Genomic DNA, 17,114 nt, shown 5'->3' with positions numbered 1-17,114 from the left:
ATTATGATTATCTGACGCCGGCTTGCAGGAAGCTGCATGGAGGCCCAGCCATTCAGGGAGTTTCTCCCGATCCTGAGAGACTGACAGGAGCTTGTGTTCACTGCGCCAAAGCTCTATGCCTCTTTATCTTCGGATTGTCATCCTTGCCGCCTGTGTTCTCTCGCCGAGTTGCTGTCCTATTCGAAGCCCTCTCAGCGAGCCCAAGGCAAGTTAGAATGATGAAGGCAGACGATCGACTGGGTTAGCGTAGATCTTAAGTGCCTTATCCGACACGACGTTGGATTCAGAAGGCTGAATCGAGTCAGTCAGCGAGGGAGGAATTAGGACGGGCACTAACGTCAAATGTGCCTTGCCTTACCTTGCCTGGCTAAGCCCTGCCATGGAAACAAGTTGCTCATCCGTCGTCCGAAGCCAAGTTGAAGACATCGTCTGGCGTCACTCCTCCGAAATCTTCTATAACAGGTTAACTACTCGGGCTATACTCCGAGGTTGCCCCTGGATGGGGATCTAGCGCCATCCGTAGCGCCCGATCTTTGACAGCCGGAGTCTAACTCTGGCGTTTCAGACGACGACACACAGCCGCCGTCAAGCCACCCCATTCGCCAGCGCCTCGCGTGCAGATGCAAGAATTGCGCGGATCGAAACCTGGGACCGGATTGCCCCCGGGGTTTGTTCGCTGGGACTGCAAGGGTCGGATGGGCCCATCATTATGCTCTCTCCCAAGCGCACAACAGATGAACGAATACGGGGCGGACGTCCCACTCAGCTCCTGCACAGGCAAGGGAAACGGAAATGCAGACCACCCACCCCCTGGTCCCAAGACCTGCGCGATCAGGCCCAGATGATCTCGACGCCTTCCATGCAGCGCGGATCTCAGTGGTTGGGACGGACCCCAGCACGACAGTCATCAATCTATGCGACGACCCCAGACTCGACTCAGGGTTGGCCCAAAACCTGAGGTCCGCCCAACCCCCAGGTATTGCGCCTCCTGAGCGACTCAGCCTGTTTGAACCATGGACAGTGATGTTACGAGGTCGTTTCCGCATTGGGCAATTTCTTTCGACCGGTGGACGCCTCCCACAGCAGTCTGCCAACGACCGATGTCGACGATGGACTGGCGTTTTACCAGGTGGCAGGACCCACCTTTGTGTCACCTAGGGTCATTGGAGGGAACATTCTGGTATTGAATGATGATATTCCAGGCTTGTTTATTAGATCACGGCTTCTCCCGCCTGATAGACTGAGTTGTGGGGCCAATTCGTTGCAAGACTTGGCTCTTCAATGATCTTATTATTGTACATTCAATTGTCGCTGGCGATATTTACATACTTAATTTTGATTTTTGGTGGGAGGCCTTAATTGTCTCACCTTACTTTTAAACAGACTTAATGGCAAACCAACCAGTATCAAGACGGTTGACGATAGTCATGTTGCTGCTTTCGAGTCTCGTTACGGCCTTGGGGTTGACAGGACAGGTGGACACGAAAATATCTGGGCGAGATGCGGACGTGACGGAACTCTTCTCTGGTATTGTCTCCCCAGATACAGCCAGGGCAGCAGCTCAAGATCAAGTGCTCAGGAGACATGTCGAGGATGCCGTCGACATAGTAGCCGACCTATCAAAGATGCTCGCAAAAAGATTCCAAGATGTCCCCGAACTTCAACAAGCGAGCCTCAGCCTCGAAAGGTACCGGAATAGCCTCTCGCAGAGCACATCGGGTACAAAGACACGTCGTCAAGATGGAGGCCTCCTTGGAGGATTGGGTGGCCTCTTACCTGGCAGTGGTACAACAACCGCCGCCCCTGGGGCTACTGATCCGGCGGCAGCGGGAGGCGGCGGTCTCCTCTCAGGCCTTACCGGTGGGATCTCATCAGCCCTATCCGGCATCGGGAACTCCCTCCTCCAGGACGCCGGTGGAGCCAGTATGTTCCTCGGCATCGGCCTCGGTGCTGGCGCAGCGCAAGGTCTCAACGTCGCGCCGGCTCCCATGACACAACAAGTCGCTGCCAAGGTCGCTGCTGACAACAATATGAACGCGACGGGCCTCAACCCGGCAATACAGAACGCAGCCATGGGTGCCACTGCTTCCTTGCTAGGCTCTGTTAACGTGTCAAGTCTCATAGGGGGCGCTGGTGGAAGTCTCGACCTTAATGGCCTGGCACTCGGCGCTGCTAACGGCTTAGGGAACGGCGTGTCCTCGGGCCTGAAGCTATCACCACAGGCAATGGCGATGGAGCCGCCTCGTGGCAACAACACAGCAGACATTGCAAACACTTTTACCTTCGCACTGAGCAAGACGCTGGCATCCAACGTGGATACGTCGAAGCTATCTGCTAATAGCATTAACATCTCACAATTCACTGGCGGTGTCCCGACATCGCAGATCGCCATGTCCCTGGCACAGGGCATTGGCAATGGTGCTTCCTCGGGCCTCAAGCTCACCCAGGCGGCTCTCGCTCCTCCGACTGGAAACACTGCCTCTGACGCTTTGGGAGCGTTCGGCTTCGGGTTGACCAACAGCTTGACGAGCAACCTCAATACCACAAGCTTGACGAGTGGCAGCGCCTTGCAAAACATAAACATCAACCAGATAATCCCCAACCTCGGAATGACTGCCATGAGCTTCGGCACCGGCCTCGGTAGTGGTGCGGCGGCGGGTCTGAAATTATCTTCCGCCGTTGTCGATGCACCTAATCCAAATGGCAACGACGCTCCTTCGGTGGCGGGCAACTTTGCTTTCGGCCTGACGAAGAGCGTAACCGAGAACGTTGACTTGAAGCAGCTGACCTCTGGCAACTCGGCGTTGGCAGGTGCGGCGGGTAACATCGATGTCGGCCGGGCTGCTCAGGGTGTCGCCATGGGCCTCGTTCAGGGCGCAGGTGATGCTGTCAACAGCATGGGCGGCCTGCAGGCATTGATCAATGGTACTGCCACGATGCCACCACCAGGTGCCATCCAGCCGAACACGCTCGGGTTCAATGACTCGGTGGGTGGTGCCGCTATGGGCCTTGGAACAGGTCTGGGTGGCCAAGGCACGCTCGTCGGCGTGCAGCTGTTGTCGCAGCTGAACGTGACATCTCTGGTCCAGGGTCTCGTTGGGAACAACACCGGCTCTGGCACTGCTGGGGCAAGTAATGGAACTGCCTTGCCTAGGCGGAGTGTCCATCAGGTGCTCTCTAGTGCGGTCCTGCCCCGCCAAGAGTCTGGCGTGACGACCGTCAGCAATGGCAATAGCTTCAACTTGTCTGTCATCTTCAATGCAGACACCATCTCTTCTGTCTCCCAACGGGTTGTCTCTGCTCTCAGCTGTGAGGGAGTCGGCGGCCTGGTGCTTGTCGCTCTCGGTCTCCTGAATAGTGGGACCATATCGACAAATGGAGTCACGACTGGAGTGAACGTCACTACGCTTCAGCAGGTGGTGCCTAAGGGTCTGATTAAAATCACCAGCGACGGGAACCAGTATGCCATCGACGGCCAGAAAGTGATCGATAATCTTCAGGGCAATCTTCTCTCTGCTGCAGATGGTATCAGTATCAATGGGAACACGGCGATTCGTTTCGGGGCGTTCCTAGCCCTCCACAGTAAGTCTCACTTTCCTCTTTTCTTTGTTGTCATCATGCAACACCAAGACCGAGTTGAGAGCTGACCTGCGTGCCTCGAAACAGTTGTTATTGCCATCTCGGTGTTCTTGAGCGTGATTCCGCTGATACTCAGCCTTGAAGGCACTCGTACCCTTCTCTTGCGGCTGAAGCTTGATCACATCCTTCCTAAGGCTTCGCGTTGGGCAAATATTGGGTGGTTCTGGGTCATGGGTCCTGCGACTTTATTGATACTCATCTTTGGCGCCTTGACTGCTGGCACCGCTGGCCATATGCGGACGACACATGGCGTAAGTACATCTGCAACCCAAAAATGCACTTCTGGAAAATGTATCCCCGGGTTTAATCTCAACCGCTAACATATTCCCCTGAAACAGATCCTCGGCCTTATCACCGTCCTTTTCACCCTCGGAGCCACAGGCTTCCACATTTTCAACAAAATCTTCATCTCGACCAAAGCCCCCTCCAGAGACTACCAAGTTTCTGTCCTGCCTGCACCTTTCACCTTCTTCGACAGACGCACAATTCGCACATTGGTCAATCAGATCCTTCTTGGACTCACGATGCCGACCGTGATCAGCGGCTTTGCGGATCTGGGCTCCGTCACGCTGTGCATCACGCGTGTGGTGCCTTTCGAGGCCGCCTTTGCCGTTGCGTTATCTCTAGGGGCGCTATACATCATTGGAAGCAGTATTTCTCTGCTGAACATATTCCTCGCTCTTTTTGACATAAGACAGGCCAAGAAGGAGGCCAAGGATAGAAGAGACGAGGAGAATTGGGGCAATAAAACGCTCAAGGAGAAAATACAGTATGTCGGGCAGGGGTCTCATGTCAAGATGGAGGGACGGCCTGAAACACTCATGAAGTGAGGAATATCTTACATACATTTGACTGATGAAATAGTTCGACTGTTATATAGCGCTCTGTGGTCAATTCATAAAGGACAAGACTGGCTGGAATGGTCGATGTCCTATTCATGCCAAGCGGAATCAACACTTTGTTACTTGAGTGCACTAAGTCAGTCTCAGCTTCGACTTAGTACCTAAGTGTAGTGGTTCATTCCAAGTAAATTGAGTTCCGGGGAGCAATGTCCTATGCTTTAAGACGATCCATGCTACGAAGGGACAGTGAGGCTCGATACAGGCTAAGATAACCCCCCCGGGGCACCGTACGCGCTTCAAGGCACAGATCGGGAAATTTGATGAATTTGATTAATCGCTTGGTTCACAAGGTCGTACAGAAATTCAGACGTGGAAGGTGGCAAAGTATCCTGCTCTTCCGTAGTTGTCATGTGGAGGGAAAAAATTGGTCAATTGAGAATTTTCTTTAGCTGCTCATAGAGCTCAATCCCTCAATCTGCGCTGATAAAAAAGCATGGCGACGGTCTTATAATCTTCCTCGGTTGTAACACGGTAGAAATAACTGGCCTTTCAGGATGCCAGTTCACAAGATCCTTCATCTAGTCCCCTAGCATCTGCAACCCCACAGGCCGCGGAGAGGGTTGCTATTAACGCATGTGACAGGGCAGTCCGCCTGGCAGACAGCTTGCTGCATAGAGGCACCACCACATCCTCTAATGTAAAGTATTTCATGATCAGCCGCCTGGGATGCATTGAGCCCACCCGGAAACACCGGTGCTTACCTTTTCCCAAGATGAAATTCGGTCTCAGCCATAGGAGTGGCGATGCCAACGCCAACTAACATAGCCAGGACGGCCGACTGGACGATGGAGAACTTCATGGTGATGCTTTGGTTGGGAGGGTTTTGGGGTCTTGTGGTAAAACCAAGGTTGAGGTTAAGACTGTTTTTGGATGGTAGTTCTAAGCTCTAAGCTAATTTGAATTTTTGTCACTTTCGAAGAACTGAACAGACTTTAAATACTCGAGGATCAGGTCTGTCCAGCCAAAAGTTACGTAGCAAAAAGCTCTAGTGTGCAGTTCAGGTGATGATGTCCTTCGTATCGACAGGCCTCGGTGAGGGTCCATTTAGATCAGATAAGATAATCGATTCACACATCACTCCACATAGTTGGATCTGATAAAAGCTTTTACCTCATGACTCCACATGGTGCGATCTGATAAGAAGATCTTTTCCCTTTATGCTGCATCTGGAGAACTATCCCTCGGATCAGGCCGTCTACCCGGAATCAATCCTAGCTAATCTAGGAAGGTCAATATCCTGTCTAGTGGCCAGAATAACGCCTTTTTCAGGAGAAGAACCAATACTCGGAACAATCGGAGTACGCAATAGAACATGTATCCGTAGGTTTCCACTCCGGCTCCATTATCACGATCATGGCCTACTTACCTCATGACACAAACAGATACCCTTTCTGGCGGGTTTGAAAAACCACTCATCGGGCAAGGGCAAGCCCGCAACAGGTTCAGATTAAAGGCTGGTTAAAGAGGGTCGTGCCAGGCAATGTCGGGCGATGCTAGCGTTTAGCATGAATAAGTACCTACTCAGGCACGCAGCTAGGTTACTTCGGGGCATTTCCACCGTGGGCGGTTTCGTAAAAAGTCAAATGTCTCTCGGGTGTGCAAGAGAAAAGAGAAACGTGGAACTCTGGGTGCAACCGACATCGGTCGGCTGTAGGTCTTTCCCCTAGACTCGGGGTATAATGAGTTCATAGCTATGAGGAGAAGAATATTATTGTAATCACGACCACGACTGGCCCTGTCGGCCTGCTTTTGCCCCCCGAGATGTGAACCACTGTCAACGATGGTAGGTTGTGTCTCGTTGCTGCGAAGTCACTGTCCGGGCTGTCGAGTATTGGTGCTACTGTGGATGTGGGGGAGGGAGGCTCTGGGGGAGGGAGCGTGCCTTCAATTGTCGTTGGCGTGAAGGCTGGTTCTGCCGCTCCCGGGAGAGACTCGGAGGGAGGATTATTGTTGGCTTCCTCGGCCTTTGACGTCCTTTGTGTTGCTTTAAGTTGAGGCAGCACATTGGCGTATCATTCTGTTGAACGATCGCTCGAAGGTGTAGGGCGGGAAAGCCTCTCCACAATCTTTTCCAGACCCTGTAAATCGCCTTCTACTGTCCCCTCCTTTTCACGATCCACCCAACCCGGAGTGTGACCGCCTCCGAAGTCGATGACCCAAGGCGTATCGTTCTTGTCCAACAGTACATTGTCCAGTTTTGCGTCTCCCCATACCACACCTTTTTCATGCAGCTCTGTTATAGTCTCCCGAATCTGTGCAGCCCACCGTAGTCTTGCTTGTAGCGAGCGTCTCCAGTATTGGTATTGTAAGGCACCTTTTGGAGCATCAATCCAGGTAAGGAGTAGTCCTAAAAGGCGGTAATCCTCAGTCGCGACGACACCGTGAAGGCGACTTATATGTGCTTCGGCTTTGATATTTGACTTTGCAATCTTTTTAAAAGTCGCCAGCTCACGGTTCAGCTGGTATAGGCTGCCATGCTCAATGAAGGATTTAAAGAAATAACTGCCGTGATTTTTGCCATACTTGTTGCTTAGCTGTACCCGCTGTGGCGGCTTAACTAGGACATCCTCAGATCGATCATAGGACAGGATGACCTGTGACGGGTTGTAAACGTAGGTCCATGATTTCAGGTCGTGCATCTGGTCTGTCGCGATTTCCCGCCCCGGAGGTGACCAGCCATCCCATTTATCGAGTTGTTTGGGGCAAAACTTGTCGTCTACAGCCTCAAGCCGGCATGTGAAGAAATCAGGGAATGCATATTGTGATAACGCAGAAGGCTTTGTCCGGGACACTGGTGGGGCGAGCTTCATGATCAGGGCCTCAAATGGTTTCAAAAGCCACCTGAAAGCATGAGGCTCATCAAAATCAACCTCATCTCCTCTAATTTCTTGAAGGTATTCGAGGTACGTGGCTCGAGTTCTAGGCGATCGAACGAAGTACTCCGTATGATACATCAGGTAGAAAAGACAGCCATTGTGCCGAACGTGAAGGTCGAGTTCATGCTGGTCTTCGTCCTGGTGACATATTGTCTTGGCGATGAAAAATGGGACGGAAGCCATGTTGGCGAGGTGGATGACCTGTGTCTAGGGCTACGGAGGAGAGCCAAGAATCAAATGTAGAACAAATCGAAAACAGTCGGGCGATTGAAAACAAAAAGAAGATTAAGGAAACAAGACAAGAAACAATTTCGAGACCGAAGAGGGCCCGATAATAGCCTAGATATAACTAGCTTTGATGCTGTCGCAATTTGTTGTGGTGATGGTTTTCAGCCTGAGAAGATTAGAAGTTGCGCGGGGTAAGGCAAGTAAATAGCCTTAGAAGCCAAATGTCAGGGACGCAGGCAGCTTCACGATTGGCTCTCAAGTTCAGCGAGCTCTTGGCGTCCTCTGAAACCTGCGCCGTAGCCAATGCTCTTGTTGGTCCGCCGTTGTTGGTCCGCCGAGTGTGTCTGGCGGCGGCGGCTCTGGGGCAGGGGGTCCTGGGGTTGCTGGCAATCAAAGTGGAGGGAACTCGTACAATTACGGACATGGAGGAGGACAAGGCTCCTCTGGAAACGGACAGCAACATTCAGGGGGCCACTAAAACTACTACGGGCATTCACAGGGAGGGCACTCTCAAGGCTACGACTATCGGTCGGCTGGCAATCAAAATCATGCCCTGTCCAAACCGGAGCCAACACATCAAGACGTCAGAACTCCCAGTCGGTCTCACGAGCCTAGAGGAGCCCCATCAACCAGCAAGAGGGCGCCCCAGCCCAAAGTTGAGCCGAAGAAGACCCACAGACACACCTCTTCCACCCCGGCTCACAGGTCAACCCAGGACCGCCATCTTCAGGCGGTTACCGGAAAACTTGCAGATATGAGCATCTCCAGTAGTTCCCGCAAAAATAATAGCTCTTCAGAGCACACAAGCAAAAGGCGCCAGGGTCTTTAAGGCATCACGACCAGCTCAAGCACTCTAAGTCTGTCTTTGGCACACTTTGGATGCGGGTTCTCGTTCCAGCTGGCTGGAACAAATGGTGTGGAACAAGTGAACAGAATTGTTCTGACAGCCTTTACCTCTCATTCGATGAGGTTTTTCTGATTTAAATTTTAGCAAGGCGGCAAAAGTCTGCCCTTTATTCAATCGTTTAGATACTTGCTAGCTTTTTTGGTCCAGGTGGTCTTTAGTTCTTGATATTTTTACGTACGTCGTGGAAGAAAATATACGTTCATCCAGTATTTTCCGCCTATTAGAATCCTGCCTCATGAAGTACGTTATGTCTTGTTGTATCTGGCAAGAGCTGTTTATAACTCTTTACCCCGTCACCTCACCTGGCTTATACGCTGTCGTTGCCATTTTATGATCACGCACACAACACCTGCGTGGCTGCATTGTCAGAGTCAAGAATTTGGATAGACTTTGAGAGCTACCTAGGGAGCACATTCATCGGTTGAGTGCGACTGAGACCCTGTCCCGATGTCTGTACTAAGGGGAGACTGCAAACGCCGTCCTGCGACGTGTGATACGCCGTCCGGGCCGGGAGCGGGGGCGGTGGCGATTCTGCAGCCATAACCATGCAAATGTCCCCAAGCTTAATTGTATCGATTCTGCTATCTAGGCTGGACACCATCTCCGGCTGATTGATGCACTAATCAGCATCCCTCGTCCCTACCGAGATAGGATGATTTAATTAATTGGCGAGGCTCTGCTCAGCGGCCAGCCCGGTTACTTGTTCAGCTTTGTATGCTGTCGGGTGGCAAGTATGCAGGTGTTTTTGTTCAATTCCTGGCCCTCGATAAATCATTGGTGGGGGACCAGAGCGATTGGGGGCGGATTTGACGGCGTGTTCAATGTGGTGTTGTATTCAGCCCCGAGGGAGATTGATGGGACATTGGCTGGGTAACGCGAGGTTCAGCTGGCGGACAGGCTCAAGATTGGCGATGGTTGACTTTTCATGTGATTGTCAATTAGAGTGAACATGAATGCCGGCATAAATGCCAGTATGCCAATATCTTCGTCTGCGTCTCAATCGCTTCATCAGTTTGTTTCGAGTCATGCTGTATACCTACTAGTAATATCTAATGCAGCCTCGCCGTCGTCTGCAAAGCGTCTTTTGCTTCGGTATATTCAGTACCCGACCCGTGGACGCCACCATGGACAACATCTACACCGGGATTTGGACGAACTGGTCTCGTGGTGCTATCTTAGGGTCAACACTTACCACGACCAAACAGTACGGCAACCTTCTTATTGCATTCATGGCCCTGTTCATTGGGTTTGTGGCATCTAGGCTCTGGAAGATTTCCTGCCTTGCCTTGCATCGATGTTACTCGACCGCCGACAAGAGAAGTCCCATCCACCACCAGCGCCAAGTCATACTGCGCAACTCGCGCACTGCAGAATCAGCCCTATTTGAAATCTTGTGTCTTCTGTGGGCATGGCGCAAATCACAATTTCCACGCATTGCTGGCCTCATACCCTTGACCATATTCACATTCTGTTACCTAACAGCTTTTACAGCCGCAGGAGGTTTCTCGTCAAATATTTCTAGCTCCATCGGTGACGAGGTCTTGATCAAGAGCCAGTACTGCGCTACGATAATAACTAATAGTACGATGGAAGGCAGCTCAATAAGGAATCGATGGCAATCGGAGCGATCGAACAGTGCCGCAAACTATGTCCAGCAATGTTATAGCAACATCAGCCAGTCCAGCGCAACAACAGCTTGCAACAAGTTTGTCCTCAGCAGTCTTCCAACATATGAAGTGAACGCAAGCGCCGAGTGTCCTTTCCAGCATCAAATATGTCGCAACCCGCAATCCACGCTTCGATTAGACTCGGGCTACATTGACAGTCACGAAGACCTGGGATTGAACGCTCCCAAGGATAAAAGATTTGCGTATAGATATGTGTTGCATTGTGCTCCACTTGAAACAGACAACTACATCAGCCACGTCAAGAAGGATGGTAGGGGCTGGGACAGGTACCATTATGGAAGTGTTCCTATAGGACCAGCTGACAATCGGACGGGTTCTATTGATTATCTCTACATGATCGACGACTTACACTCCCAGTATAGTCCTGCTATACGTGGCATCAGCATGGCCGGTAGGAATTTCAAACTGGGGTAAGCATACCGCGATGGAAGCAGAAGGATTTAGTTTCTGACTACATTGAAGTTTTGATAGTATCATGATGTTCAGAGGAGAGCCAGATGTCTGGACTCCGATACCTGAGCTAGTACGCCTGGATGGGGACTTGTCAATCGTGTTTTTATCCGGAGCTGGAGTTGTGTTCAATCAACAGATGGACGATGAGTGGTACCGCGCGACCGTGCCTGACAGCCTCAGCTATGTGTCAACAGACTCTGGAGCCCAGCAGACCTGGCGTCCGAATGTTTCAGCATCGCCAATGGGATGTGTTGAGCAATTCCAGGTGTGTAACTTGGCATATCCAAAGCACCGGGGCTGTGGGCCGCTGGCAGGCTATTTTGATGCTGTCTATGGGGCTGCGAAATATTTCAACGTGACAGAGGAAACTTTGGATCCAAACCGGCCGTTTTCATCCAACGCGACTTCTGCTCGCTTCATATGGCCTTTGGTGGCCATGAACAGTGCCCCTACCGTTCTGACAGCCGTGTTAAACTCTCTCGGAACAGCCTCACTCGCGTCTCAATCTGAACTTTTCGCCGGGAACCAGCAGCCCCTTCCGAAGAATCAATGGCAGTTGGACGTGCTCCGATGGTGGCACATTACTTTGGCTGCAATTCAGGCATCACGGTTAGCTCCCGAGGCCCTCTCCAAAAATAATGTTTTCCACTTTCTTGTTGCCCCCCTCCCCCATTAAAACAAGCATTCTCAGTCGAGATTGCAAGATCACCATTTTGCTAACCTCTTGGTACTAGTAAGTCGAATTTCCTGGCGCGTGAGAAACCATGGCAAGCCGCGACACATCAAAGTTGAGCATGTTAGCTTACGCGTGTCAGTTGTTGATACTGCACAAGGCCCGACCGAGCCAGAGCTTCTTCCGTATCGATCGCCGCCACTCAACAAATATGAGCAGAACATTTGCAATAGTCAGGTACCACACACAGAAGCCATCATGGGCTAGATACAATATTCTAACAACATGAAAAGAAGATTCGAAGCTCAGCATACACTTCTTTCAGCTGTTTTGGCCTTTATTTCACCGTCATAACGGGTGCTCTCATTACCATAACATCATACAGCCTAGAACCGATTTTGAATTGGTTGCATAAGCATCGACAGCATAAGTCATACGCAAACCTCGAGTGGATCAGCAATAACAGCCTACAGCTGCATCGTATGATACACGAGCGGCTGATGGGGCAGGACTGGGCTAATTGTACTGATGACGTCCCAATAACAGACCCGGAAACCTCCCTAGTGAATCTCGACATCTCGGATCCAGAACACCCGATAATTCGCAGGCCGCAGGCTCCAGAGAAGAGGACCGTTTCTGTTGAATTTAGTACTGCCCCTGCACTGGCCTCCTCTCCAATCGGTGGATCTTTTCATTCGGCCAGCGCGGCCGACCTGAGTGGACGTACGTCGACGTCGACTATATCGTCTTCATCAGATTGGTCCTGGACGCTCAATGTCCGATCAGCGATAATGAGTGTCAGCGGCCAGCTTAGTGTTGAAGAAAACGAAGACGGCGATGCAAATGAAGACATGATGGGTGCTACAGAGAACAGAGAGCGAGCGTAAGCGTTTGCGTGAAAAGAAAGTGCGCATAATTTCTTTTTGGTACGGTTGATTCACTTGCCCCATGTCATGAGAGGCTGTATAACATTGCGGAGTCCCTGTGAAATACCTCCCCTTTCCTTCAGAAGGGCTATTACATAGGAGGCTGTTCTACAGGAGGTCATTTTTATTGGCGGCTACCCTATAGGCGGTTACCCTAGTAGTAATTATCTGAAAGGATCCCACTGTGTTAAAAGCCGTATGTTGGTGAGCTATTTGAGGGTCAGTACCTATTTACCAAGTAATCAAGTAGTCGGGTACATGCCATGGCCGCGAAGCAGACACCAAAGCAAATCAACAACTATGCCATCTCTGCGTTGGATCAAGCCATTTGCAACACATGCCATGCCCTTCGCGTACGGCACAACTCGCACACCCTTGCTTTGCTACACTGAGCTAGCAGATCCTAGTTCTACTGTTCGATGTCCACGCGGGACGCCCCGCCTCAGTCTTGGAGGATCATTGTGCGCACCTTCAGTGGCTATTCCTGCACGTACCTGGATTCTGCCAGCATATTCTCGAGGTGTCGTGAGTTGCACCTTGCAGCGTGAGGGTTTTGTGAAACATCAATTGATAGTCTCCAGACAAGCCAAACTGCTTTCGGGGTGATCCGGAGCGACCCTGACGACATTATATGCATGAGTGTATCGCCAGCCAAGCTACCAGACATATCACTCTGCTGCAAGCAGACGTTTGATGGTCAGGAGTGGAGTGGTTTAGGCGGATGCTCGCTGAGCTGCATCAGCCTGTACGACTCCAGATGCAGAGTAACGCTGACCGGCGCTCTGCTAAGCTTGAACTCGGTCTCCCCGACATCCATGTTTGCAGCTACAAGCATTTCTTATGTTTGACGGGGAATGGAGAGGTACTAGAAAATGTTGTAATTAGTGAGCCGGGCAGCATCGCATCAGTCGAGTAGGCAACTCCATAGTAAACAAAATAGGGCGCCAGCATGTAACTACATGCCTGAAGAATCAGATGTAATGACAAATACTAAACGTGTTTTACGTATAACAAACTTGGGTATTTATTTATATATCTAATTTATTTTATAGCATTATGTTATAATTATACTTAAATTAAACAATATCAGTTCGTACTGCAGCTTCGAAGCCCAAGTCTTGAATGATTAGGAGTGGACACTCTTTCTTGTATCAACAGGGATGAGGCTCGTACGACAGCTAGGAACAGAGACCAACTTGCTGCCCTCTACAAGGTATCTATTCATAGGCTTAAGCCACGAGCATTTATGTCGTCGAAGCTACTAAGTCCTTTCTCGTGCTTCTCATTCTATATTCTCCCACAACCCTAGGCAAGACCGTACTCTGCTATCACGCTCTTAGGCTCGACATATTTCCCCAGAGGCCGATACTCAATATCATCGTATCCAAATGCCTTTGTGCCGCCAATCTCGAGACCTGCAGGCACCTCTGTCCACCGCGGTGAACAGGTAATGCCAATCACAGTCACGCGGTATCCATACTTGAACTCGGGCACACCGAGTGCCCTGCCGGAGCCATTGTCCAAGATTGCGATGAGGTCTGGCACCGAAGCTATCACTTGCGTGGTGCCGTCCGCAGCGGTGTGTTCTGCGAAGATGTTCTCATTCTTGAAGGGAATCTTGAGAGTGCCTCCAGACGCCAAGGCGGTCGACCTACTCGTTGAGTAACTGCAAGCCTCATCGTCCAAGTCGTTGTCTTCAAAAGCTGCGATGTGAACAGTACCGTACGAGTGTCCCTTAACAAGACGGCGCTCCACCGCCACAATCTTACCCCTGAACAGTACTTTCGCAGCACCTGAGCCACCTGCCTCGTCGATGATCGACTCGGCGACTGTCGAAAGGGTGCTGCTAGCTTCGCACCTTGCAATGCATCTGCCTATCCTCCAAGCTAGGGAGCACGTGTTGAGGACGCCATATTTTCTAACGTATTCCGTTGTGGTCGGCTTCGCAGCCATGCCCACACGGCTGCCCATCTCAGAGCAAGACGCTCTGAGTGCTCTGTCAACGATTTCATCATCGGGAGCCCGCGTCATGACTATACTTTTGCCGTCACCCGAGTCTATGGCGCAGGGACAAAGCTCAAGTGGGACGTGAACGGCCAGAGTCGTCTGCCAGTAGGTCGGGTAGGCCCTGCCCATCCAGTCGCCATCGATGATAGGGCTGTCGAAGAACTTTGAAGAGCCGACCAGCATGGGCTCCATCCCATTCGCGCCACCGATCTCTAGTCCCATTACGGCGTCGAACTTGTCGTGGCCCATGTACTCCATGAGAACCTCGAACGCCTGAACCGTCTCGAGCGCCTGCAGCCTCTCGACTGAGACGGCAGGGGAGCCCATGTGACCGCCCCAGTAGATGAGGGCGTTGTCTCTCAAAGAGGACTGGTCGATTATTCGGATCTTGTGGCCGGCTCTGAGTATGTCGCGAAGTTGAAGGACGCTTGCTGCAGGGCTGCCTCCACCCGCACAGCCAAGCACGTAACAGCCATCTGCAAGCCAAGCCAGATCAGTCTCGCTGAGAAGCCACTCCGGTATGCCCTGCGCATTCTTCTCGATCAGAGGCTTATAAGCAAACGGATCAACCCTTTGGGCGTCAAGGGTCTTAATATGTAGGTTCTTGTGCTCCTCGATCCTGTCGTCGATACCGGACAGATCCTCGTCTGCCGCGTTGTCGAGCATGGGAGCCCTGAAGTCGATGTCTCCGACTGCCTTGGCGATAGTCCGGACCTGATTCGTGACGTACTGCAGCGGCATACTTTCGACTTCCGCAATCAAGATGCTACTCTCGACGGCTCCCGCCGATATTGCGCGCTGCACTGCCAGGTCCTTGGCGCGCTGGATGGCCTGTGCCTCGGTCTGCTGGCTCGTGTTCTGGACGATGTCGACGCTTCCGCAGACCCTCGAGATGGCCGCACCTACCGCATTCGCGACGTCGTGGAAGGGAGGCCGGACAACCTCAGACGCACCGGCAATTTCTTCAGGGGCCAGCACGGCACCTCCACCTACGAGCAGCACGGGAATGGGGTCTGCAGACGTCTTAACCACGTCGATAGCGCCGTCGAGGAGAGTCTTGATGCGGTCTCGCGCAGAATTGATGAAGTCCTCGCTGAGATGCTTCACCGCGGTTGCCTCACCCATTTCCGCTCTTCCCAGCGCCACTGCGATATCTGAGGCTGTGCAGGTCTGGCCACCAAACACCAGTGCTTCCTCAGTAAGGAAGTGTCCCACAGACTCTGGTCCAACTCGCACCCTGCCTTCCACCTCTCGCACGAGAGATCCGCCACCAAGGCCGATAGAATGCAGGTGAGGCATCGAGTAATTCACCCTTACTCCTGCGACAGTGACATAGGCGGAAGCCTGCCGCGGGAGGCCACTGGCGAGGATCACACCCACGTCCGATGTGGTGCCTCCAATATCAACTACAACAGCAGACCTACTGCCGCCCGCATCGAGCCCAGACAGGTACGCAGCGCCGCGCATAGAGTTCGTCGCACCTGAAGAGAACGTCTTGATGGGCATTCTGGCGGCTGAGAAAGAGTCCAATATGGTGCCGTCGTTCTGGGTGATGAACAGGGGGCACAACAGGCCCAGCCTCTTCATGGCCAACCGAAACCGCCCTACCGTCCTCCTCGCGTAGCTGAGGATGGCCGCATTCAAGATACTCGCGTTCTCCCGCTCCAGCAGCCCTATATTTGCCACCTCATGCGAGCAGACGACGTCAATGCCCGGCAGCTCACGAAGGATGATTTCTCTCGCACGGTTCTCCTGCTGGAAGGTCTCGTCTATGGGCGAGAAGACCCCTGCCACCACCACGGCTGTCAATCCCAGCGCCTTGATCTTCTGGCACTCGGCGACAACCTGCGCCTCCTTCAGCGGCGCCTCCTGTGAGCCGTCAATGTGCAGACCCCCGTCCACGATCCCGCAGTAGCCATTCAATATGGCCGCCAAGTCCTCCGGGAAGTCGGCAAATGGTGGAACCTCGCGCAGAAATGAGCGCGAGAGGCGGATGACGGCGACTTTTTGCAGACGGCGCGAGTCCCTCTCCACCACGCTGTTGATGAAGTGGGTAGTACCCACGGTGACGCTGGCGATGCGCTCCGGGTTGATACTGCCTGCTCCTTCGGCCGAGCTCAGTACGGCCCGTACGGCCGTCTCGATGCCGGAGGTGGCATCTGGAGTAGTTGGCGTCTTCTTGAAGGCAAGCACGCCTCGCTCTGGGTGGCCTCGAGAAGCGAGGGCCACATCGATGGCCACTGCATCGGTGTTTGTGCCACCGACGTCTACGCCTATGCGGATTGATTTATCAAGTGTCATGGTTTCTCATGCGGAGGTCTAATGGTAGTACTGCGTGGCGAAGGAGGTTGGGCGTCTACGTTGTTTGTGGTGTTACCCCTGGATGGGTATGAACAGAATTTAGGCTTGGGGCTGATCAGATCAGGAGAAATCAGCTAGGCCTGCAATCAGGGTCCGGAGAAGATTAGATCATCGCAGCCGGAAACTTTCGCTAGTATGACTTGCATCTAGACCAGGTTGCTTTTATGTCTAACAGATGGTAACACTCCGAGATCGTATCATCCACTGCCGACCACATGGTTCTCCACTAGTTCACCCTGCAAAGACACCCGGTGGGCGGGGGACTTTGCCAGGGATATGCCCCCTAACGAGATCGGAGCTGGTCGATCTGAGCATACTAACAGAGTAGGGACGGCTCCGACCCGACGTGCCGAGAGATAGGAAAAGGCCGCCGGCCACCACAAGATGTTGGAGACCTTTTAGTAGGCTTATCAAAGTTTCCAAACATTCTTGGGGTAAGCAGACCAATGATTAA

General features: G+C 52.2%; 5 protein-coding genes across 5 annotated transcripts; 3 read left to right on the top strand and 2 right to left on the bottom strand.

Moving 5' to 3' along the window:
• Nucleotides 1-792: 792 nt before the first annotated feature.
• On the top strand, nucleotides 793-4,469 carry J7T55_010539 (uncharacterized protein; the record flags this gene model as incomplete). The annotated part of the gene is made up of 4 exons (XM_053145093.1): nucleotides 793-1,033; nucleotides 1,426-3,582; nucleotides 3,667-3,890; nucleotides 3,978-4,469. 4 exons carry the CDS (start codon nucleotides 793-795, stop codon nucleotides 4,467-4,469), a joined length of 3,114 nt encoding a protein of 1,037 aa, XP_052992386.1.
• Nucleotides 4,470-6,553: 2,084 nt separating this feature from the next.
• On the bottom strand, nucleotides 6,554-7,600 carry J7T55_010538 (serine threonine kinase; the record flags this gene model as incomplete). Its single annotated transcript, XM_053145092.1, has 1 exon — nucleotides 6,554-7,600. The coding sequence occupies one exon, from the start codon at nucleotides 7,598-7,600 to the stop codon at nucleotides 6,554-6,556; it is 1,047 nt and encodes a 348-aa protein (XP_052992385.1).
• A 266-nt stretch (nucleotides 7,601-7,866) lies between these two features.
• On the top strand, nucleotides 7,867-8,403 carry J7T55_010537 (uncharacterized protein; the record flags this gene model as incomplete). The annotated part of the gene is made up of 1 exon (XM_053145091.1): nucleotides 7,867-8,403. One exon carries the CDS (start codon nucleotides 7,867-7,869, stop codon nucleotides 8,401-8,403), a length of 537 nt encoding a protein of 178 aa, XP_052992384.1.
• Nucleotides 8,404-9,676: 1,273 nt separating this feature from the next.
• J7T55_010536 (uncharacterized protein) lies at nucleotides 9,677-12,253 on the top strand (the record flags this gene model as incomplete). Its single annotated transcript, XM_053145090.1, has 4 exons — nucleotides 9,677-10,650; nucleotides 10,712-10,763; nucleotides 10,830-11,255; nucleotides 11,660-12,253. 4 exons carry the CDS (start codon nucleotides 9,677-9,679, stop codon nucleotides 12,251-12,253), a joined length of 2,046 nt encoding a protein of 681 aa, XP_052992383.1.
• A 1,344-nt stretch (nucleotides 12,254-13,597) lies between these two features.
• J7T55_010535 (uncharacterized protein) lies at nucleotides 13,598-16,600 on the bottom strand (the record flags this gene model as incomplete). Its single annotated transcript, XM_053145088.1, has 1 exon — nucleotides 13,598-16,600. The coding sequence occupies one exon, from the start codon at nucleotides 16,598-16,600 to the stop codon at nucleotides 13,598-13,600; it is 3,003 nt and encodes a 1,000-aa protein (XP_052992382.1).
• Nucleotides 16,601-17,114: the final 514 nt, after the last annotated feature.

Source organism: Diaporthe amygdali (genome assembly GCF_026229845.1).
Source record: "Diaporthe amygdali strain CAA958 chromosome Unknown NODE_19_length_847323_cov_64_739301, whole genome shotgun sequence".
Lineage (NCBI taxonomy): Eukaryota > Fungi > Ascomycota > Sordariomycetes > Diaporthales > Diaporthaceae > Diaporthe > Diaporthe amygdali.
This window is presented reverse-complemented; position numbering and strand designations above follow the sequence as displayed.